Consider the following 23982-nt stretch of genomic DNA (forward strand, 5'->3'; position numbering starts at 1 on the left):
TTCAGAGCTGTCCCACAGACTAGTCAAGCAACAGCCTGACAGTCATGCAGACCAAATCATGCCTATCAACCAATATTCAAGACTCCTCCATCACCATCCCTGAGTATGTTCTGTTCCACCATTAGGACAGACCAACCAGAGGTAGTGGCTCAGTAGTATAGTCAGGAGGGAATGGCCCTGGGAGTCCTTAACATTAACTCCAGACCCCATGAAGTCTCATGGCATCAGGTCAAACATGGACAAGGAGAACTTCTGCTGATTACCTCCTACCACCCACCTCAGCTGATGAATCAGTACTCCTCCACGTTGAACATCAGTTGGAAGAAGCACTGAGGGTAGCAAGGGCACAGAATGTATTCTGGGTGAGGGACTTCACTGTCCATCACTAAGAGTGACACAGGCTTACACTACTGACAGAGATGGCTGAGCCCTGAAGGACATATCTGCCAGACTGGGCCTGCAGCAGGTTGTGAGAGAGTTAACAAGAGGGAAAATCCTACTTGACCTCGTCCTCACCAATCTGCCTGTCACAGATGCATCTGTCCATGACAGTATTGATAGGAGTGACCACCTCACACTGCTGGTGGAGTCAAGGTCCCATCTGCATACAGAGGTCTTGCTCCATTGTATTATGTGGCACTATCACCGTGCTAAATGGGATAGATTCAGAACAAGTTTAGCAGCTCAAAACTGGGCATCGATGCAGTAGTGTGGGCCATCAGCATCAGCAGAATTGTATTCAACCACAATCTGTAACCTCATGACCCAGCATATCCCTCACTATCATTACCATCAAGCCAGCGGACTAACCCTGGTTCAATCAGGAGTATAGGAGGGCATGCCAGGAACAGCACCAGGCATACCTATAAATGAGGTACTAACCTGGTGAATCTACAACACAGGACTACATGCACACCAAACAGAGGAAGCAGCATGCTATAGACAGAAGTAAGTGCACAACCAATGGATAAGATCAAAGCTCTGAAGTCCTGCCACATCAGGTCATGAATGGTGGTGGACAATTAAACAACTAATGGGAGGAGGAAGCTTCGCAAATATACCATTCTCAATGATGGTGGAGCCCAGCATGTCAGTGCAAAAGACAAGGTTGAAGCATTTTCAACCATATTCAGCCAGAAGTGTCGAGTGGATGATCCATCTTGGCCTCCTCCTGAGGTTCCTAGCATCACAGATACCAATCTTCAGCCAATTCGATTCACTCCACGTTATCAAAAAATGGCTGAACGTACTGAATACAGCAAAGGCTATGGGCCCTGACAACACTTGTGACCTAGTCAAGCTCTTCCAGTACAATTAAAATACGGGCATCTACCTGACAATGTGGAAAACTGCCCATGTGGAAAACTACCCATGCAAGTCCTATCCACAAAAAACAGGACAAATCCAATCTGGCCAATTAATATCCCATCAGCCTACTCTCAACCATCAGCAAAGTGATGGAAGGTATCATTGACAGTGCTATCAAGCGGCACTTACTCAGCAATAACCTGCTCAACAATGCTCATGTTGGGTTCTGCCAGGGCTACTTCAGTCCAGTCCTCATTACAGCCTTGGTCCAAACATGAGAGCTGAACTCAAGAGGTGAGGTGAGAGTGACCGCTCGACATCAAAGCAGCATCTGACCGAGTGGGGCAGCAAGGAGTCTGAGCAAAACTGAAGTCAATGGGAACCAGGGGGAAAACTCTCCACTGGTTGGAGTCATACCTAGCACAAAGGAAGAAGGCTGTGTTTGTTGGGAGGCCAAGGACATTTCTGCAGGGTAGGCCCAACCATCTTCGGTTGCTTCATCAATGACCTTCCCTCCATCATAAGGTCTGAAGCGGGGATGTTTGCTGATGACTACACAATGTTCAGCACCATTCGTGACACCTAAGATAATGAAGCAGCTGTGTCCAGATGCAGCAAGACCTGGACAATATTCATTTGCGCCACACAAGTGCCAGGCAATGACCATCTCAAACAAGACAGAATCTAACCATCTCCCTTTGATGTTCAATGGCATTATCATCGCTGAATCCTCCATTATCAACATCCTGGGGGTTACCATTGACCAGAAACTGAACTGGACCAGCCGCAAAAATGCTGTGGTGGCAATAGCAGGTCAGAAGCTGGGAATTCTGCAGCGAGTAACTCACCTCCCGTCTCTCCAAAGCCTGTCCACCATCTACAATGCACAAGTCAGGAGTGTGATGGAATACTTTCCACTTGCCTGGATGGGTGCAGATCTCACAACACTCAAAAAGCTCAACACCATCCAGGACAAAGCACCAACAAACAGGAACCTATGTGCCTCTAGTTCTCGAGGAAGGTCCTCCTTGTTTGTGACATGTGGGGCCCAGCATCTTCGTCCAGCAAAGCATCGCTATGTCTGTCCTCCATCCTCCAAGGGGGCTGCCCACAGGTGACTCTGCCTCACCCTCCTCCTCCTGCTCACGTGATGTGAAGTTCACCCAGTGCTTCCCTTTCTATGCTACTGCGGGGCCCAACCGTGGTGAGTGTGTCTGCACTGGTGGAAGGTGCTGAGGTAGGATGTGACAGTGCTGGTTCTGTGGAATTTCCCTCCACCAAAGATGGCAGCGCCAATTGGGCTGGTGCACTCAGCAGCCCCTCTGCCAACTGGCCCTGTAGAAAACACAAGAGCGTGGAAACGAGAACTTGTCCTACTCAACGAGTGTCCAACACAACCATCCCCTCAGATGACAGAGGTCAAAGATCCACTGCATGCATTCGGCAGGAGTCTCCTCCATGCCCTTCACCTCAAGATAGAGCTAGCGAATTACCCTGCTACTCACGACCTCCTGTCTGGCCAACCCCCATGAACTGCCTTGAGGGCACCCTGGCAATCTCCAGTGCTGCCTCCCCCATCGGGGTCAAAGTCTGCAGCTCGGCCACACCACCACCCATTCCGGCTATCTCACGAGCGTTGTGGGCTCTCTTCTGCAAGATGAGAGGAGAATGATTCATGAGTAGGCTGCCCTCCCTCATCTCTTCCAGCAGGACATACACGTGGGCTGATGTGCCCCTCATTGATGCCCACATCTGAATGGTGCCACAAACATGAGGCCGGCTGCCATCCCAGTTACGCGCCTGGACACTTGAACTGACAATGTAAGGGAGAACTATGGACATTCTGTGAGGTCAGCTCATACGCATACTGGTGCTTACAGAGTTGGTGACCAATCATCTGAGTGCCGCTAGCTACTCACCTTACTGGAGGTCATTGAACCTCTTCCTACACTGGACCCAAGTCCTTCTGGTGAGTCCCTGGTTGCCAACTCCATCGCCACCTCCATCCAAGCCCTCTTGGTCTCTCTGGGCGGATTTCCCCTTCCGGATACCAGGAAGAACACCTCTCTCTTTTCTGTCACTACACACGTCAACACCTCAAGGGAGACATCAGAAAACTGTGGTGCCATCTGGGGATGCATGCCCATGCCAGCATTGGCCCTCTGATCTTCCTCTTGCTCCATACCTGCAGACAACACAAGCCCAGTCATTGTTGCCGCTTGCCTTTTAAAATCGTCTTCTGTAATTTGGTCCCGCCTCCAGGATGCGTCTAACTGGGCGCCAGACTCGCCCCCGCGCCAATTAAAACCTTTACATTTGAAAATAGCGTGACATCAACAGCAGTGATGTGGCATTGGGTTGGGACTGGAAATGTTCCAGTCGTTGGGTTCCTAACACCGGAACGAAAATCTAGCCCTTGGTGTTTGCGGTTGGTTGTTGGCTGTGTATCTGACTGTCTCTCTGGGCTAGAATTTCAAATGCCGATGGGTTTGGGTCTGGGTGTTTGTGCATTTATAAACCGCAGTCGTGGAGGGCATCTCTGGATCCCAACACCTCCAGGATAAACTTCGATTTTTAAAGCGAAGGCTGTCGTTAATGAACGGGGAATCCACTCACCTCCAATAATGTCCTAATAAGCTCTTCGAAGAGCTTGTTAAGGGGCCAGGGAGGTCAGGACTGCAATTTTCAAATGGGATTCTGGCAAACCAAACAAACAGTCTAGGTGAAGGAAAACCTTTGTTTGAAAATTAGGGGGCCTTGGGGATCTTGCACCAGCCCGTTACCTCAGTTTCTGCTGCTGGTCCTCTAAGGAGTTGCCTGCTCTCTTTGGCTAGGCAGCAGCAGGCCCCATCTTGGCTGCCATCCACCTTTGCTGCTCGTGCTCACCTAAGAATGCTAACTGGGATGAAGAAAGACTGTTACACTGGGGTTCTGATAAGTTAACACTTCTATTTTATTTAGACTCTCTTTTATTAATTGTAACCTTCACTCAAGAACATTATTCTGATGGTCCATCATTAAAAGGACCTGGATGCTTTATTGCTCCCTTTTTAAATAAGAGGACTCTCTTTCCTCATTCCTTTAAAGTACTGTTTAAATTTGAAAAGTGAAATGGATAATGTTTTTATTTTTAATTGATATTTTAGCACAGCCAAGCCAATTCTAGTTTTCCCTGAGAACAACTGGAGTGATGTGAGGTAAACAAAGTCGACTGAAAAATTAAAATGTTTTAGAAGTAGAAAAGATACAAAAGGAACGATATTATGGAATAGTACAGGGGATGATATAAAGCAATATAATTGTAGAAACATATAATAAATGGACAATCAAGCTAACAAATAGCAATATTAGAATTAGGTCAGGAATAAGTCAATGGATACCAAAAACTCTGTACACAAACACTAGAGGCCATTGGATCGCTATACAAATACAGATGAGGTCACTCATTCAGCTAATCTTGGCTCACTCTTCCACAAAGAAAACATAATCCCCTCTATATGTTTTCTATTTGCTTCATAAATGACTTCTGGCTTTTCATCTTCACTACTCCATCCCATTCATTAATCACACTTTCTGTGGAGAATCAACCCAATATTTGGTCTTTTACTGATTTGAATCAGTGTCTTTTTGTTCTACTGGTTTAGTTTGAAATAATTTTCTGAGTTTGCCTTTCAAAGAAATTTTCGAGCCTATCATTTTTGTCTAATTTACTATCACATGTTTCTGTAATAGCATCTCTCTGTCACTTCTTTAGAGTCTGAAAAGCCCAAATTTCTCCAGTCTCTCCCCATAATGCTGTCACCTGATAGTAGGTATCATCTTTGTGGCTGAACTCATGGAATCCTATACTGGTAAGGGAGGCTATGATTTTATGGGTGCAATGACAATGTGGCTAAATAATGACATGCATTTGGTCACACAGGGCTAAAAATTGGTCTGCTCCATTTTATGGGTTGGGGGTGAGGGGGAGGGGGGGGGAAGGGGACGGTGTTGCGATTCGTGATCTGTTCATGCGACTCCACTGGAAGAGGGAAGCATACACATTTGGTGCTCCAATCTCATTACCATGATTGCAGTGTAGGACTGAACAGGTTCCTTGCTGCTGGTTTCCTCTGCGCACTGCCGGTTGCCTCAGCAATCCACAGGGACTGATCAGTATTGTGCTGATAGCAAGTAGTGTAGCCAACTTGCTCTTCTTAAAGGCAGGCTGTCCCTCTTAAAGAGAACCTGCACTGAATAATGTTGCTGGAATTTAAGCATGAAAAATGAAACACCAGAGCAGAGAGAGGGTTCAGGGGTGACAAATGCAGTGCTGGAGGCATTAGTGGTGGAGGTGGACAAGAGAAGAAGCACCATGGTTCATGAGGGGTCAGGAGGTCCTCTAGGATCACCATCAGAAGAGACTGGGAGCGGGTGGCCAGGGAGGTCAGTTCCCAGAGTCTGGACTTGAGGACCTGGCAGCAGTGCCACAAGTCATCTAATGACCTCACACTGCTGGTCAACATCAGTGAATACACCTTCACATAACATCTCCTACACTACATCAACAACCTCTCAAGCTGCTCAATGCACCACAGCCTCATCACTCACCCCAGCAGTACTCTATGGTACTCAGGACTCAGACCTAACATCCAGATACTTCACCTCACCCTCACGACAATGATGCCAGCCTCACACCCACCTCTTGCTGCCTCCACATATCTCCAGTTATTCTGCTATGGCAGGCACATTACCCTAACACAGTGCTACACAATCAATCATTGGCATTCCGCCCTCTCTCTTGCAGGATAAGGTGACACACAACATAAGGGAGCAGAACCAGTCGGGGATAAGGACGCCTGCCTCCTCTGAGCCCTATGGAAGAGATGGCTCCCAGCATCATGGGGCCAGTTGTGATGGGTCAGAAGCATCCGATGTCACTGAGAACATTGAGCATGATGGCAAGTTCCTGCCTTAATCCACTTCTAAATTTCCAGTACACCCTCATCCTGCTATCTGGCATGATGAGCAAGCTGTTGATAGTGTGACCATATTCCTATTGTTTCCCACCCCTACCCCCTTCCCTCACACCAACCTTCCCCTTCTGATTTTCTCCTTGCAGACACCCAAGAACCACCACTTGCCCAGGCACAAGGAGGAAGAGAAAGAGCGACACCACAGCACTAATGAAGAGGCCCCATCATGTAATCTGACAGTCGCAGCCAACAGCTCATATACTGGCATTGCATGTATAGAGTTCGGATCAGCACGTGGCGAGTCATCCAGGCATGAATGGGCTGCTGCCTTGTCAGAGGTTAAGGATAGTTTGTATGCCAGCTCACTGAAAGCTGAGGTTGCAGATGAGTTCTGCTATGGAGGACTCAGATGTGGACCTCGATTGGGGTGGCATACAGAGGAGCACTGATGGGCATGATGTTGGGTGCATTGGTTGACCTGCCATACAACATCCTGTCACTGTAAAGGAGCATGGAAGACTCCAGCTCCAAATTGGCAGAGGGCTTCACTCTGAGCTTGCTCTCTCAGCAGTCTGCTCTATCTCGCTGTTGTGCTGCAAACCCAGAGGCACTAACACTTCTGCCCCCATACTGCCATGTTTGTGTGGACAGGTCACCTACTCCTTTGCCCTCCCTGCGAGGATCCAACAACACTCCCTATCAAATTCAGGGACTCACTACAACACCTCCCATAACACTTCAGAGTTACTTCCAGACAGCGTGCGATAGCAGAAGTTCTTAAAAATTACCTTACATGCAATTTGGGTGCCTGGTCCTTTAAACATCTCTGGTGCTGGGCTCCCCTTGCAGCTCAGAGTTTGTTGTTCACAGGATGATGTGCAAGTTCATTGTTTGGACCTCTGGTCCAAGTTAGCTATCCTGGGGTCACATCAGCTGGTTGCACTGTGTAACGTCAGGATAATGTTCCTTCACAGACTTCCAGCACTTTCTGCTTTCTCAAGACCAATAAGGAATGGGTAATAAATGCTGGTCTTGCCCATATCCCACAAACAAATATTAAAAACCTTGCAATATTGCATACAATTCCATCAGTACTACTATAGGGACATCTTGGTTTTGTAGATTACAACAAATGTTAACTAAATTGATACCTGGGACTAAATGCCCAAGTCAAGGAACTGAAATTGGTAATGTTGACTCGAGAGAAGGCTCAGAAGACATCTTGTTGAAGTATTCAAGACTGCAAGTTATACTGTGCTTGAGTTCTGAGGGCCCTAGTTGCAAAGCAGGATTTGTAGCAGACAAAACTATCACACTTTGGGCACTAGGAGACAACTGTGTGTGTGTCTGAGTTTACACATTTGGATGAAGCTCTGCTCCATCGACAGTACATTTTTAGTTGTTTTAAGAGTGTGCCTGTACTCTAAGTATTTAATTCAATTAGATTTTTTAAAAACATTCTAAAGTTTCAAAGGTCATCCCGCCACCACTGCCCAAGCACATTTTAAACACAGTTGGACAATGCACTAGAGTTACACTCTGTGCCATGTCAAACTCAAGTGTGTGAGACTTGCCCTCCAGGGAGTCCCATACTGCATGTCTCCAGGGGCAGTTCTGGACCAATGTTACCTTTAAGTTTTTTTGGAGTGCGCGAGTGACTTATTTAAGCATAACCCCTTTAAATTTTTTTGTGGTAATTTTAAGGGACCAACTTGTGCGCGGCATGTGCGGTGACCTTCAGTTTGCTGCACAGCCATGCGGCTGCACCGCTCTGAGGGATTGTTGGTCAGGACTTATACCTGGAGTTCCAGTAAATATTTGGTGTTGCTGTGGATATACTTGTTGAAGACATCTTCATAGATAATAAAGATATATTGTATGGAAATTACACTGAAAAAACTAACAGACTTCTATTATGGACAGGTGGTAAGGGGTGTGGGTGGTTCCCACTATTCACCTCCCAACTGACTGCAATTGTGTTTTGTTTAAAATGATGCATTAACCCCAGAGTGGTTTACTTTCCAAATAAGCAGAAAGTGACAGGTTTTCTTGTAGGTTTAAAACAGAAGATTAACTATCTGTTGAACAATATTCGCTCCCTGAAATGTTTGCAACACCACTTACGCACGCATTCACTCTCACATGCATTCTCAAGAGTAGATAGATAGAAGGTAAAGGGTAAGAGTTCAAGGTGTGGCCAGTGTTTGTGGTTTACGATAAACTTGTTGAATCTTCCAAGGAGGACAGTCTCTTTTAAAGATGCAGCCCTGGGTGTTTGTAGTCCTGAACTTGTTAAGGTATTGTAGATTTCTGGTGGTTAAGATTTCAGATTGGAGGTGGCAGTCACTTTCAGTTCTCTGCTGCACCACGTTGAAGTGTAGAATTAGCAGCAGGGCTTCTTCTTGTTTAGACTGGTTCTTTTCACAGGCCCTAGCTGGACTCTTTCTGTGAGGTTGCTGTGATCTCTTCCTCTCTCTCCAGAGGGTTACCTTTTAAGGTCACAATTAATCATATTCGCATTTCTGGTACCTGACACATGGCCTTCTCCCTTGGTGTGACCACACAAATGGACCAGGATGTGGAATACATGGCCATCCATTAATGTTTGGATGAGTATTATTGTTATGATGAACTGGAATTTATGCTTCTGCCGCCGATTACAAAAACAATTGCGGTCCGCCCATGCGCGCCGCACGTCGCGAAGCAGCCGCAATATTAAGTGCAGTGGCTCATTTAAAAAGCCAGGGTGGACCGCTCACCCAGATTACGTGGAGGGGGTGGGCTGTCCATCCCGGCAATGGCGTCCGCTGCCTTTGTGCAGCAGCTGACTCAATTTTTAAAGGGCTTTGAGCCCTATATTTCAATTCAAATATTTAGAGAGATGGAGTTTTTTAAAAAAAATTGATCTTGCCCCTTTCCAACCCCCCCCCAAAAACCATGTATTTAATTACCTGTCCTCTACCTCCCAAAACACTTACCTTGTGCACCTGACCTTCCCCCCCACAAAGTGCATCAACTTTACACTTTACCCCTTCCCACCATCTCCTACACCAATGAGATGACTGTGACCCCGTTCCCCCACCCCGCCCAGGGAAACTTACCTGCTCCTCCCTCCCCACCAGTGTTCCGCCTTGGATCCCCGGATGGGGATCCGAAGGTGCGTGAGTGCTGGCCACCGGCACGAATGTTGCACTGGGAGAGATGGCGGAACTGTAAAGGTAATTTGTTCCTTTATTTAAATTAATTTATATATTTAAATTGGGCTCCCATTGCCGAGCAGCAGGGGTGCCGCCACGAGGCCTCTCTGCCGCCAGCAATATCAGCTGGGCCTTCCCGACGTTGAGGTCCCTGGCGGGCCTCTCCCGGAGGCATTTTCTGGCACCCCCCCAGCCATGACCCCTGACGTCGTGGGGTCTGTAAAATTCAGCCTGATGTGTCTACTTCACACCTTCTTTGTTTCAGAAGAAATCCATTCAATTCTGGAATGTTTCTTGATTTTTTCAGGACGGGTGTCGTTCACACCTCTTAGTCTGGAATGTATCTTTTTGCCCTTTTGAGACAGTGAGGCAATCTTTGAATACACAGGCCAGGTCAACTGACCTTCGGCAGCCATTTTGTAGCACACAGTCCACTTTTTACAGGAAAAGTCAATTTCAAAGATTCAAGACTAAATAAAGTTTGTATCTTAAAAGTAGGAATGATATGTCATTACTGGGCATGAGACTTCTAAAAAAAAAATGCTGAGTAAATCTGTTCTTTCCAAACTTAGAGACCATTTCAAAAATGGAAACTGATTCCTTTCTATAATCAGCAATTAAACAGTAACAGAAACACAACTGTAGTTAAGAAACAAAAATAAAAGAGGAGCGTAAATAATGAAATATTAATTAACACACACTTTCCATGTAAAGCTCAGCTTTTAGATGCTGTACAAAGGTTTGACTTATGATAGTATTAAATAACACTCGCTTCAAGGATCATTGATTGGTGATTAGTTGAAAGTGCTGTTAGGCCAATGACGCTAGTAAGGTCCCATACATAAGCCACAAAATTCAGTTGCGTAGCGACGTATTTTTGGTGTTACAGGTGCTGTTTTGGGTCCAAAATGGTGTCCATTATACACGCACACATATCTGGCACAGGTCACTGCAGGCGTAATTTTGGGCAGGATGTTAGCACAGGCACTGGGAACATGTACTGCAAGTACGGCAGATTTTGATATCAGTCAGCGTATACCCCTAATTTGAGTCTAATGGTGCCGTTTTTGACAATGTTCCAGCTAACATTCTCCCTTAACCTCACACAGCTGAACACGTGTTCAGCAGCAGAATGGAGTTGGCCACCACTTCCATGATGGATGGGCTCCAAGCTCTCCTCCATGCTCCTTGACAGTGACAGAAGGCTTGCCAATGCACCAAACATTTCATTGTGCATACCCATCAACTTTTTCTTGTAGGCCACCCCATCAAAGTTATAATCTGAATCCTCTGCAGCAGAACTTGTGTGCATCCACGTTATCCTAATACCCTGTCCTGGTTGCAGGCCACTCCTGCCTAGAGTCTCAGCACACACAGATCCCACCTCTAAGTTACCTTCTAAAGTTCACGTAGTGTCAGCATCTGAGCTGGTGGCTGTGAGTGTGTGTGAGTGAATGATGGTGTTTCTTCTTCATCAGTCTCTTCTCTCTCTTCCCCCTCTTGCTCTTGTACCACTGCTGGCCAGGTTACAGTTTTCCCAGAAATCTGAAAGATGGCACAAGGATAGGGTTGCGATGATGGGAGGGGGGGAAAGAAAGAGGTGCATGTTGACACCATCTGCAGTCTGTAAACCAGAAGAGATTGCGCGATGAGGGGGAAGTGGGAATTGGTGCTGCTGCCTACGAATGTGCGCCACCTTATTCTGCAAGAGAGAAGGAAGCCTGTCAATGGATGTGGTGTAATGTGTTTGGGTGGTGTAGCTGTCAGGTTGAACAGCTGGTAGTGTGTGCTACCTGTGAGATGTGGGTGTGAAGTTTGTGCATTGCTAATTGTGTGAGGATGAGGTGAAGTTACAGATGCACATCTGAGTCATAGTTGACAGAGATTGTTGGCAAGTGAGTGATGCAGCAGTGGTGAATGGAGCAGCATGTGAGGCTAATGGCTCATTGGTAAGGATATGACATTTGAAGATGCATTCACTAATCTTGAACACTTGTGTGAGTTCATTCAACTTCTTGCAGCAATGCATTTAGTCTTCGGGGATACATTACTGACATTGGCCAAGATGTACATCTGTTCCCTTCACAGTGGCTGTCTGGATGGCCTCTTGGTCCTCTGTGGCTAGAGCACGTCTCTCTCCCTGTCCACCTCCTGTAACAAGGCCTCCAAGGCTGCATCAGACAATGTTGGAGTGTGCTCTCTGCCCTATTGCACCATTTTTCAGTGTTCCTCCTGCTCAGGCACTCTTTCTCAACCACTTCCAGCACCTGCTCAAGTCAAAGTGCACTTCTCCTTTAAGAGATGCAGGTTGGCTTTAAGTAGTGCTGGCTCCCCAGGAATTTGCACCCTGTGCTCAGGTGTGTAGGCACTCAGCAGCACACTTACTGCTGGCTGCACGCCATGTTCATGATAATAACCAGGCAGCACAAAGTTTGTGTACTGCCTACATTGGAAGGTACAGGCATCTGATATTTGCACAGCATGATCCCCGCACCCGTTTTCAGGTCTTATTGAATTTTGCTCTGATTTGTGCTGTTAGCAAATCTCACTAGTGTTACATTTCCATCAGCTCTCCTGGCTAGGGAAGGGGAAATACTCAAACAAGATTCCTATATTTGATCAATTTTAGTGTTCCTGTGCTAAAAAATGCTGGCGTATGGACTCTGGGTGAAGACTGCTTCAGATTGTGAAGCACACCCTGATTAAATAGCCCAGTGACCTTCCCTGCCTGGGTACACACATTTTGTATAAGACATAGAAAAGTAGTTGGGACATGTGGGCCTGTAAACCCAGAAAAATTCAGCACATTCTGAGAGAAGGAGAAACCTGAAAGGATAAAAGGATGAAAACCAATAAGATAAAAAATGGACAATCTATTTTTATGTAGCTGTTGCTCTATAAGCCTGTAGGTAGCAGCAACAAATGACCAACTTTTTTTTATTGAACTAGTGCAATTTAAACAAAGTTTAACTCATTCTCTGCTGTGATACCTAACAATAACATTTCAAAAATATAACTTATATTTTGAAGCTGCTGTGCAATGGAAAAAGTATTTATATTGTATAGCCTTTAAATGAATTTCAGTGCTTCAGAGCCTGAAGTAGTGTACAACTCTTCCCATGCTAGGTTAGACATGTTGCCCTTTGCCAAAGCCATAAAACCAAATTCAGTACTAGGGGGAAAAATGTTAACAACAGCAAGATTAACAGAAATTGACTCATTTTCACAGAAAAAGAAAAATGCCACACTCTTCATGGTTGTGCTAGTCCACAAACCAAGCATTGAAATAGATCAGCAGCATTTCCGCACAACAACGCCCCTGCACCCCCCACACCCCCCAACCGATGAATGTGGAAATTCCGTGAAAAGTGTGCAGACCTCAGTGGTACTAATGCTGTGACCCAGTCTACAGTGGTATATAAACATATAAGTATACAGACTGATTAATGGGCTGTCATTTTATTTGTTGATTAGTGAATTATTTATACTTATAACTGTTTAATAATTCAGAATTGATAACCTTACAAATTACAGCTCAAAGCAAAATAGGCAGAGAGACTCAAATGTGATCAATGTCCTTGTCCTTGGTGCACCTTTTCTGTGTGATTTCTGTTGATGCTTCTCAGTGTTAGGAAACACAAGCCAATTCTATAACAAAGATCAAATGTTTTATCTCAAACTATACTAATAAGATTCAGCAATGATAACAACAGTATGATAATTAATTCAGGGCATTACATGTGTGTGGCATTTTAGAATGTCTTTTCCTTTCAAACTGATGTCAAGAATTGTACTTTTATGCCTTCCATTATTGAAATGATTCAGGCCCTAAGGTAGTTTGTTTTCTTACTGTGCTAATTGTTTAAAGTAATTGGGTAATTCAATGATGTTTGGGATTACCTTACATTAAAGAATGTTCCAGAATTCAAACACTGAAAAAAAATCAATCACTCCAGCAGTTAGTAATACCCACCACATCTGCATATAAATTCACCACACAGGTACCTATTGTTTAGATGCAATAAATACTGCACAGAACGTATAAACTTTATTTATTTGAACTCTAACTTTGGTTTCTCATTATCTTTTAAAGACCTTTATGTTATCTACTCTTTTACTTGTATTAAATTGAAATATGCTACTCAGTAAAAGTCAGCCTGGCTAATTTTAATGTCTGGTGGTGAGGTTTAGCGCTGTTCCAGTTATGTTAACTTCATTAATTGCTTCAAATACAATTCCTCAGCAGATATGAAAACTTAACAAGTTTGATGAGAAAGACAGAGTGCGCTCTGTCACTACCATATTTTTCTCATTGAACTCATCTATTATATATTTCAAATTACGTTTTTTTTAAACTTATTTGTGAAGAAAATGCTATTGTATAGAAAACATATACTCTTGTCCACCACTCACACTACAGTACAAGGTAAAACATGGTAAAAATAGCCAGAGGCAAACTCTGCACCTGGTGCGAGCCTACTGGAGCAGTGTGAAAGTTTAGAAGCAATCTGCTCCTTGACCTTGCTAAATTTGAGTTCTGTTATTCCGCTGTAGGGAAAAGACAAGCATTATGCTTTGAGGATTTAATGACCTTTATGCTAATTGTTCAGTCTGGAGATGTGAACCTTTTCCAATTATTTGTTGTGAAGTGAGCAAAATATGTTTATGTAAGAGTGAGATTAATAGCTCAAATATACAAAATTATTTCTCGTTAGTCTCATTCAAAAATAATTACCAAAACAACAAAAATACATTTTCAACATTGCGGCATTAAACTATTAACGATTGTGGTATCTGATAAGTAAAACTTCCAATGATTTGTTACTGTTACTACATTCCTGATCCAAGCAAAGCTCTAATCTAATGATAAAATTCCAATATATCAAGTACTTTCCATACAGTCTCATTTTGGGGAATTTCTAGTCCAGGCACAGCCTTAAACGTTTAATTCTGATACAAGTCCATCATCTTCCCCAATTATATTACCACTCAGTGCATTGAATGCAGTCAATCTATTGCCCCCAGTCACAGATCTCAGTTTAATACAAAAAGACCAATGTTTTATCTATTAACATTTTCTTGTAATAGATCAGTTTGCTTTTTTTCCAAACATAGAATGTTTTGAGCATCTTGCATTCAGAGTTATCTGCAGAATGAGTGAATAAATCCAAATATTCTAAATTGGTCATTTTGTTATAAATCCTGATCTAATCACAACAACTAATGACAAATTAGATATGCTTTAGCCAGGACTCAAAGGACTGGATTGGTGGTAAAGTGATCTGGAACTGTGAATCAGCAACTTGCTAAATGTCTGAAGCACAGATTAAGGAAGAATTTTAAAACATGATTGTTTTTGTCACAACTTGTAGTATAATAAATTGTAACTTTTCAATACAACTTGTAATATGAGCAGTTATAAAGTAGCTAAATTCTATATTACACTACTATATGCAAGGAATCATTTCACCCTAGCACACAGCAAACTCAAATATTGAAGTGTTTATTACACTTTAGTAAAACTAAACAATGGCCAGTCATTATCATGCAGTAAAAATCAAAAATCCTGTTGCTTCAGAACTGTAACACTTTCCCCCAGAGAAAGTTTTAACTTCAGAAATGGAACACATTAATGAAGAACCGCATGCTACATGTCTCTGGCACTCCACACCTGGAGCCACTGCTAAATTATACTTCAAATTCCATTCGCTAGTTCATAATATGTATCGTTCCAACATAGAGCTAAAAGGTCACGATTATACATAAGGAAAATTAAGCCAATGTTCTTGGTTGCCTTACAGTTCTTCTAGTTCAACTACTCCAATAAATGATCATGTACAACAAGCCAAAGGGCTTTTTATTGCAAATTTAATTCATTTCTCTCGACAACTGTGAAATTTGCCATTGACATTAGTCATTACCCCAAGGCGAACTAAAAGATGATCTCAGTTAATAAATGATCCTTAACAAGGAACACTTCTATCTACTGTGATAATGGCACAGGCACATTTTATTAATGCAGACTAGCTTCCTGCCAGAATTGTAGGATTCTCAACTATTTGGTGTCTGCTTGTTTCCTGTTCCCACTCGTGATATTAATAATTATGCAGTGGGATAATTAGCAACACAAAGAGTCATTCCTACCAGCTTGCAGCTAGATTTTTGTTTAGCATGTTAACCTTCTGGGAGCAGAAACGACAAGCTCAGTGAAATAACTAACACAGGTTGAACTTGGAATGTCCAAAAGAGGTTAATGATCTGTGGCATCTCTTGCCTTAAATAACAAAATCACAGATGATTGGAGGTTTTACAATAGCATTTCTACAAGTAAAACTTGACAACAATTTAATAATTTAGATTTGAATCAAAAAATGTTAATATTTACAATCACCTTCAACTGATTTCTAATTGCTCACAAGGATTTTTAAGCATTTGGCATAAACTGGCAATTAATTACATAAATAAAGGTTGTATTTTTAAATTTCAAGTGTAGTCCACATAAAAGGAGAGAAAAAAAACAAAAGTTACAAGCAAATAATGAGGTCATATGCTTGTGCATCCACTTCTCAGCAAAAAGACATAAAATCTATACAAGAGGCAGACATACTCAATATGTATGCTTCCTTTTTTCCTATTCATAGTTTCAACTTCTTAAAGTAACAGAGCAGAAAATAAATGAGTCAACTGTTTCATTTTATTGAGAATATGAGCACGATACTTTGGAAACATAAAACATGAACTGCATCTCAATAATTGTCACCATCTCCCCAAACACTAAAAGGAGCACTATGCATTAATCTTCACGGGAATTAACCAAACTAGTTTCAGCTCTATCTTATTCATTTAAAAGAAGTGAATTTCAAACTGCATGCACATTACATTGAAAAAGCTTGCAATTTCTAGGACACTCAAATTCTTGAGACAGCAGTGTGATTTTTTTTCAAAGAAAATATTTGAAGGCTTGCAGAAAAGGACTGACAACTTGAAACCTGCAATTTTTGTTTAAATAACAAACTGTGCAAGTAGCATTCTTCATCCTCAATGTCTTTTTTCACAGCAGTAGCTTTGGCTGCATTGCTAACTATATGAAATACCTTTCTTCTGCAAACAATTATTACAATAGCACTGAAAAAATAAAAAGTAAAAATTATTTTAAGTTATACAACATTTAAAACAGTTGCACTGACCGGCAGGACGTACTCTAACCCATTCCTTTTAGCCACGTCTCTGGCTACGTCCTCTCCCTCGTCTATCTCAATGGCGTAGTAGTTGAGAGGACCAGCAATCTCCTCCCCTCTAGTGGTTACCAATACACTTTGCAGGAGGCAGAGGGAAAAAAATAAGACGACGGGTTTTCCAAAGGCCATGAATCTAGATCTGAAAATGGGAAAAGAATTAGACAACACTTATCACGAATTGTACATGAAAATCTTGCCCGAACTGACTTTGGTGACAAGAACTTAATCAACACTACACTGCACTACACTACATTTAGATGTTATGGATTACATTAACAACTTGTCTCAACCTGTCTGAGGCAATATTGTTTGTTAAAGATTGCATTTACAATAACCAGGGTTTGGCGAGCGAAATAGTTCGAAAATCAACATCATCACAAAGTAGATACTTTAAGGATACAACTCGACATTATTAAACTCCATATTATCAAACCCAATATCATCAAACCAGGATTTTAAAGGTTTTGGGACTCGTGATGAAATCTGAGTCCTGGGTTGAAGTGACACATTCTTAACGCTACTTTCAAAAGGTTTTCTTTTCTCCAAGGTTCTATTAACAGGGATGCAACCTAGAAACTTTATGAGGGGAAATATCATCTCTCCGGATAACCAGTAATTTCTTGTCTATTTTTAGCCATTATTTTCTGTTATAAAAACGGCATATAAAACACGTTACATACGTGCAGCTTGCAATTTTTAATCTTCCATTTTTCCGACAAGATTTACAACGGGTTTGAACAAATGCAAGTCATTTTTTAAACAAACCGATCATTTATCAAAACCGAACCTTTCCCAAATGGTCCGTAAATAGAAAATGTGAATCAACATTCCCAAGACTCGCAGAGCTCTGATTTCACGCAACTTATTGCCTCCTTCACAGAACAGATGCAAACCTTACGAATTAGGAAAATATCTTGCATTGTACAACCATGCACGGCTACAGGATGATAACTCATTGCAAGGAACTCGACTGAACAGGAGCTATTTACAAAATAGGGTTCATTGTCGTTGGAAAATTGTGTTATTCCGTGTCTAATTTTGTTTTCAGAAATTACTTCATGTCTGTCTTCATGGAGGAAGATACAGAATATCTTCCAGAAATACCAGGGAACCAAAGGACTTGTGAAAATGAGGAACTGAAAGAAATTAGTATTAATAAAGAGGCAGTACTCCAAAAATTAACTGGATTGAAGCTTGATAAATCCCCTGGACCCCATGAGCTACATCCCAGAGTGTTGAAGGAGGTGGCTATAGAGATAGTGGGTGCTTTTGTGGTTATCTTTCAAAATTCTATAGATTCTGGAAAGGTTCCTGCAGACTGGAAAGTAGCAAATGTAACCCCACTATTAAAGAAAGGAGGGAAATAGAAAATGGAGAACTACAGACCTGTTAGTTCGACGTCAGTAGTAGGGAATATGTTAGAATCTATTATAAAGAATGTGATAATTCAACACTTAGATAGTAGTGATATGATTTTCAGAGTCAACATGGATTATGAAAGGGAAATCGTGTTTGACAGACCTGTTGGAGTTTTTTTGAGGATGCTACTTGTAGTATAGATAAAGGAAAACCAGCAGATGTGGTGTATTTGGATTCTCAGAAGGCTTTTGATAAAGTCCCACACAGGAGATTAGTAAACAAAATTACAGCACATGGGATTGGGGGCAATATACTAGTATGGATCGAGAATTTGTTAACAGACAGAAAACAGAGAGTAGGAATAAACAAGTCATTCTCAGGATGGCAGGCTGTTACTAGTGGGTTACCGCAAGAATCAGTGCTGGGGCCACAGCTGTTCACAATCTATATAAATGATTTGGATGTGGGGACCAAATGTAATATTTCCAAATTTGTTGATGACATAAAACTAGGTGGGAATGTAAGTTGTGAGGAGGCTGCAAAGGGGCTTCAAGGGGACTTGGACAGGCTAAGTGAATGGGCAAGAACATGGCAGATGGAATCTAATGTGAATAAGTGTGAAGTGATCCACTTTGGTAGAAAAAAACAGAAATGGAGAATATTCCTTAAATGGTGAGAGGTTGGAAAGTGTTGGTCTCAAAGGAACCTGGGTGTCCTGGTTCATGAGTCACTAAAAGCTAGCATGTGGGTGCAGCAGCAATTAAGAAGGCAAATAGTAGTTGCCCTTCATCACAAGGGGTTTTGAGTACAGGAGTTAAGAAGCCTTGTTGCAATTGGATAGAGCCTTGGTGAGAGTGCACCTGGAGTATTGTATGCAGTTTTGGTCTCCTTATCTAAGGAAGGATATACTTGCCATAGAGGGAGTGCAACAGAGGTTCACCAGACTAATCCCTGGGATGGTGGGATTGTTTTATGAGGAGAGATTGAGGAAACTAGGCCTGTATTCTCTAGAGTTTTCGAAGAATGAGAGGTGATCTCATTGAAACTTACACAATTCTTAAGAGTGTAACAGGGTGGATGTGAATAGGATGTTTCCCCTGGCTGGTGAGTCCAGAACCAGGGGACATAGTCTCAGAATAAGGAGTAGATCATTTAAGACTGAGATGAGAAGGAATTTCTTCACTCAGAGGGTGGTGAATATTTGGAATTTTCTATCCCAGAGGGCTGTGGAAGCTTTATCGTTGAGTATGTTCAAGACAGAAATTGATAGATATCTGGATACTAATGACATCAAAGAATATGGGGATAGCGTGGGAAAATGGCATTGAGGGAGATGATCAGCCATGATCTAATTGAATGGCCGAGCAGGCTCAACAGGCTGTTGTGTTCCTATATTCCTATGTTCCTAAATAGAGTTGAGTCCAGGACTAGTAGGATTCATTTTAGGGCCCCCACCATTGGCCCAGCAGATTTATCCAGTAGTGGATAAGCTATGCAGAGCGGGAAGGACCCAGGTTTGCTTCCCTCATCTGTGTTGAGCAGGATGGACATTACAATTGGCCTTAATGCCTCAGGGTTTGGTTGGGGAAATTGCCTCGGTTTCTTGATGGCAATCTGGTGATGGACGTGCACCTGGTTAGATATTAGAAGGGAGATTTTAGCAGGGTTCTCCTACACTCCCTGTGTACCTTCAGCAAAAGAGCCATGGACAACATCAGGCTTGCTTGTGATGAAATCTAGGCTGAAATGCCTGATGACATTCACATGTTGTTCACATGTGGTTCAATGACTGCTTAGAGGAAGTAAAAGGAGCAATTGATACCTGTGGGGGTTGTCTCCCACATGGAGTTAACTCCTTCAAGATAGTGGAGGGAAAACAGAGAGAGTCAACAAGATCCTGGCTGCAAAATTCAGCTCCATAGCACCTGTATTTTCAGTGTTACTGGTGCCTTTTCAGGACCAAAAGGGCACCTGTGCTGCCATATGCACACACTTCTGGTGTGGGCTGCTGCAGATGCCATTTTGGGTAGGTTGGTACATTGGGCACCAGGAGTGTGCGCTGGAAATATGCAGACTTAGGCAGATTGGGATGTCAGTTAGCATGTAATGCTGATTAGACTGTAACAATGTCATTTTCGAACTCAACTCTCCAGCGAACCAACCTCTCTTAACCTCACACAGCTGGCATGTGTTCAGCAGCAGCACTATTTAAAAGGATCATCAACTACTTTCAGATTACTTCCTGATTTATTTCTACTTGCTGCTGCTGAGTTAGCGGAAACGGTTGGTGGTTTCTACTGTTGTTTAATGTTGGCAAAGTCTACAGGGCATGGTTTGGCACATGGTGAACACCTTGGTTCTCACTTCAAGGATTCTGCTCAGACCACTTGCACCCAGTCATGGGTGCTGTCGTTTACATTACCATTAGCCTGCAGCATGACAGGGAGATTCAGCAAAGATGACACAGAGGAGGAGCGGGAGGGGGAGAGAGGATCTCAGCAGAAGACTATATCCACCCAGGATCTTCAGGGAGCAATTCTCCTACCTCAATACAAGACAGAAACAGTGGGCTGGATTTACTGTTTCTGTCGCAACTTCCGGCAGCGGACCAGGAAATGGACACCGTTGCTGCTCTTTACATGGGTGGTGGGCCTGCCGGAATCACGCAGCAGGAGGCCAATTATCATAATGGAGGCGCGAAGCCCATCCAATCACATGGCACGGGCAGGCTTCAAAGAGCTAAGTGCGACGTCATATGTTTCCGGAGCAGGTGCTGGCGCCATATTGAAAGCCCTGCCAGCCCTGCTTGCATTGCTGCCTTAGAGTCTTTTGCTGTTTGCTGTCAACTGCTGAAACCGGTGTTCGAGTGACTCCTGAACCCTCTATCCCACCCTGGTGAAGGATGGCTCATGATGTCAGAGGCAAGACACGGCGTGTCCCCATGGTTTAGCGATGCCTCCCTGGAGATTTTCCTCCAAGCTGCAAGAGAAAGGTGGGAGGTGCTCTTCCCCAGGGATGGCAAGAGACCGGCCCATCTGACCAAACAAGCCTGGATGGAGATCGTAGAGGAGGTAGTCACTTCCGGGATCACTCCCCTGAATATGGGTGCAGTGCAGGAAGACAATCAATGACCTCCTTCGTTCTGCCAAGGTGAGTGCTCCATACCACTCTCCTTTTTGGGGATTGTATATGACTACACGGGAGTAAGTGGGACATGGGGAAGGAGGCACCACAAAAGTGCTGGCAAAGGATGTTAGGCAGCACCCCATCCTGATAGATGCATGGCTACATTTCAGCAACAGGTCACCATCTTACGAAGCTTATCCCCATTAACTCCCGTGAGAGATAACGTGGGGATGAGCCATATAGGAAACCCCAGCAGGGGGACAAGGGGCTGTCACTAGCATAACTGTCCTGGTGCTCTTCTTGCCAAGTATTACTATCTCATTCCACCTGCAGCACAACCAGGCCCATAACAACAGAGAGACCTTGCAAACTGGTGGCTTCTCTCGACAGCTGAGAATGAAGCATAGGCGTTAGTGGGGACCGAAGGCGGCCGCTCAATAGTAAGACTGGTGTCACTGCGCAAAAGAGTGAGGTTTATTTTAGGTCGACATCCAACACACTTCTGGAGATCCACATTATGCATGGATATCATGATGAGACCTGTGCAGCCTAACCCACACATCGTTTGTTGTTACGGACAGAATTGAGAGAGAACTGAAACCCCAGTTCCCTTTCTTTTACTGTCTGTAATCAATGTGTTTTTGACAAGAAAGGTGTGTGTGTTCCTTAACCCCTGAGTGTGTGGCCAATTTAAATAACCAGCAGCATGCTTTTCATGAGTTTAAATAAAGAGGATTATTTTTATTCACACGTTCACCCTGAAAGTCTAACGCTACATCATTCACTCACCACTCATACGCATACCGAGAAAGAAAGCCATTAAAAAGGATATTGCAGTTTTACAAATTGCATGATTTGGCTTGTCTTGGGGAAAAAGCATGCGTTGCGGGCCCGGTAAAGAAGGCATTTTCACTCCTGAAGGTTAGTTGGGTGGGTCCGATTGCCTGATTCGTATATTGAAGTCGTTGCAGGATTCTCTCGAAGAGATGGATTTTTCAACAGGTCACATAGTTAGTTGCTTGTAGTCTTAATACTAGAGGTCAGTTTTCTGTACTGAAGGACTTGAAAAGGAACAGGCTCCTTAGAATGTTATAGTCTCCAGTTGTAAGGCATCGATGTTCTGCCTTTGTGCTGTCTCTCCAGCTGTTGTTTGAAGACTGCCTAGTTTCTCCCTGATGCTTAGAGTAATAAGATTCGTTATTTGTGATGAGTTTTGGTCAGGTGGCCACCTGATCAATACTTCTATTGTCCACCCAGAATGATTTGAAGGTCAAAACAATTGCTACACAGTGGGAATGGATGTTGGCCATTCGCACAGACTTATGATCTAACATTTTTCTTACAGCTTTCTTTGTTAAGTTTCAAGCTCAGAGACAGTGAGTTTTGGAGTCCATAGATATTGAGTTTTGGGTCAGACCACAAACAATAGGAGGTGTGAATTCCACAAATGGTTTCACTTGGTATTTCCATTCAAAGGAGGCACTCCCCCAAGGTCATTCAATGAGGAACTTTCCAGATGCTTGAGAAATTGCAAAAGTCACCTGATCCTCAGCAGCCATCTAATGCAGCATTTTAAACTCCATTGTGGTTCAACAGGGACTATACTTCAAAAGTACTTCATTGAACAGACTTGCATTTTTATTTATCTTGTGCCTTACATGACCTCAGGATGTCCTAAAGCACTTTACAGCCTATGAAATACTTTTTAAGTTGGTTGTTTGGGACATCTTGAGATCATGAAAGGCACTATATAAATGCAAGTCTTTCTTTCCTTTTAGAGCATTAGCATCTGAATGGCACTTAAGGTTACTGATATTGGGCACTAGGAGGTGTCCTTTGCTGGAAATCTGAAATAAAAACAGAAAATGCTAAAAATACTCAGCAGGTCAGGCAGAATCTGTGGAGAGAGGAACAGAGTTAACAGCCCAGATTTCGCTATCAGTGGTGAAGCAACAGCACTTCCCGTGGGCCTCAGAGAAAGCTGCCCACAAAGATCTAGCAATCTCTGTGACATGGATTTCCCCCTTTCTGACACAAGTTTAAATCTGCAATGGCGAAGTGATGTCCAGGCATGCAGCAGCAGTGCAAAAAAGGCCAACATACCATTTGCCTTCCTAATTGCTTGCAGCACCTTCATGTTAGCTTTCAATGACTTATGAACAAGAATGCCCAGGTCCCTTTGGACATCGATACTTCCCAATCTTTCACCATTTAAGAAATACTCGGCATTTCTGTTCTTCCTACCAAAGTGGATAACTTCACATTTTCCACATTATATTCCATCTGCCATGTTCTTGCCCACTCACTTAGCCTGTCTAAATCCCCTTGAAGCTTCTTTGCATCCTCCTCACAACTCACATTCCCACCTAGTTTTGTGTCATCAGCAAACGTGGAAATATTACATTTGGTCCCCACATCTCGTCTGCTTAGATTTAAGACCCTAGTTTCTGATTGAACTACATCACTTTCAAACTTAATGTAAAATTCTATCATATTATGGTCACTATTCCATACCAGAAATAGGCAGTAACCTAGAGGCTAAAATGAATGAGGAAATTAAGGATAATGATATCAGTTGAGAAAAAGTATTGGAGAAACTTGAGGGACTAAAATCTGACAAGTCCCCGGGACATAGAAACATAGAAAATAGGAGCAGGAGTAGGCCATTCAGCCCTTCGGGCCTTCTCCGCCATTCAAAAAAGATCATGGCTGATCGTCTAATTCAGTACCCTGTTCCCTCTTTCTCCCCACATCCCTTGATCCCTTTGGCATTAAGAAATATATCTATCTCCTTCTTGA

General features: G+C 43.2%; 1 protein-coding gene across 3 annotated transcripts in view; it reads right to left on the bottom strand.

Annotated features, from left to right (window-relative positions):
• The window catches only part of LOC137371359 (PC3-like endoprotease variant B), a 906432-nt gene that overhangs the window by 786117 nt on the left and 96333 nt on the right, over positions 1-23982 (bottom strand). The window contains exons 1-2 of one of the 3 annotated variants that reach the window (XM_068033825.1): positions 17132-17198; positions 16648-16837 (exon numbers count right to left, since the gene is read on the bottom strand). In XM_068033825.1, coding sequence (XP_067889926.1) covers positions 16648-16827 — 180 coding nt within the window. In that variant the 5' untranslated portion in view covers positions 16828-16837; positions 17132-17198. Of the gene's footprint in view, positions 1-16647; positions 16838-17131; positions 17199-23982 lie in introns of those variants that run through there. The other 2 variants (XM_068033824.1, XM_068033826.1) reach the window with 2 other exon arrangements.

Source organism: Heterodontus francisci, chromosome 6, assembly GCF_036365525.1.
Source record: "Heterodontus francisci isolate sHetFra1 chromosome 6, sHetFra1.hap1, whole genome shotgun sequence".
Classification (NCBI taxonomy): Eukaryota; Metazoa; Chordata; class Chondrichthyes; order Heterodontiformes; family Heterodontidae; genus Heterodontus; species Heterodontus francisci.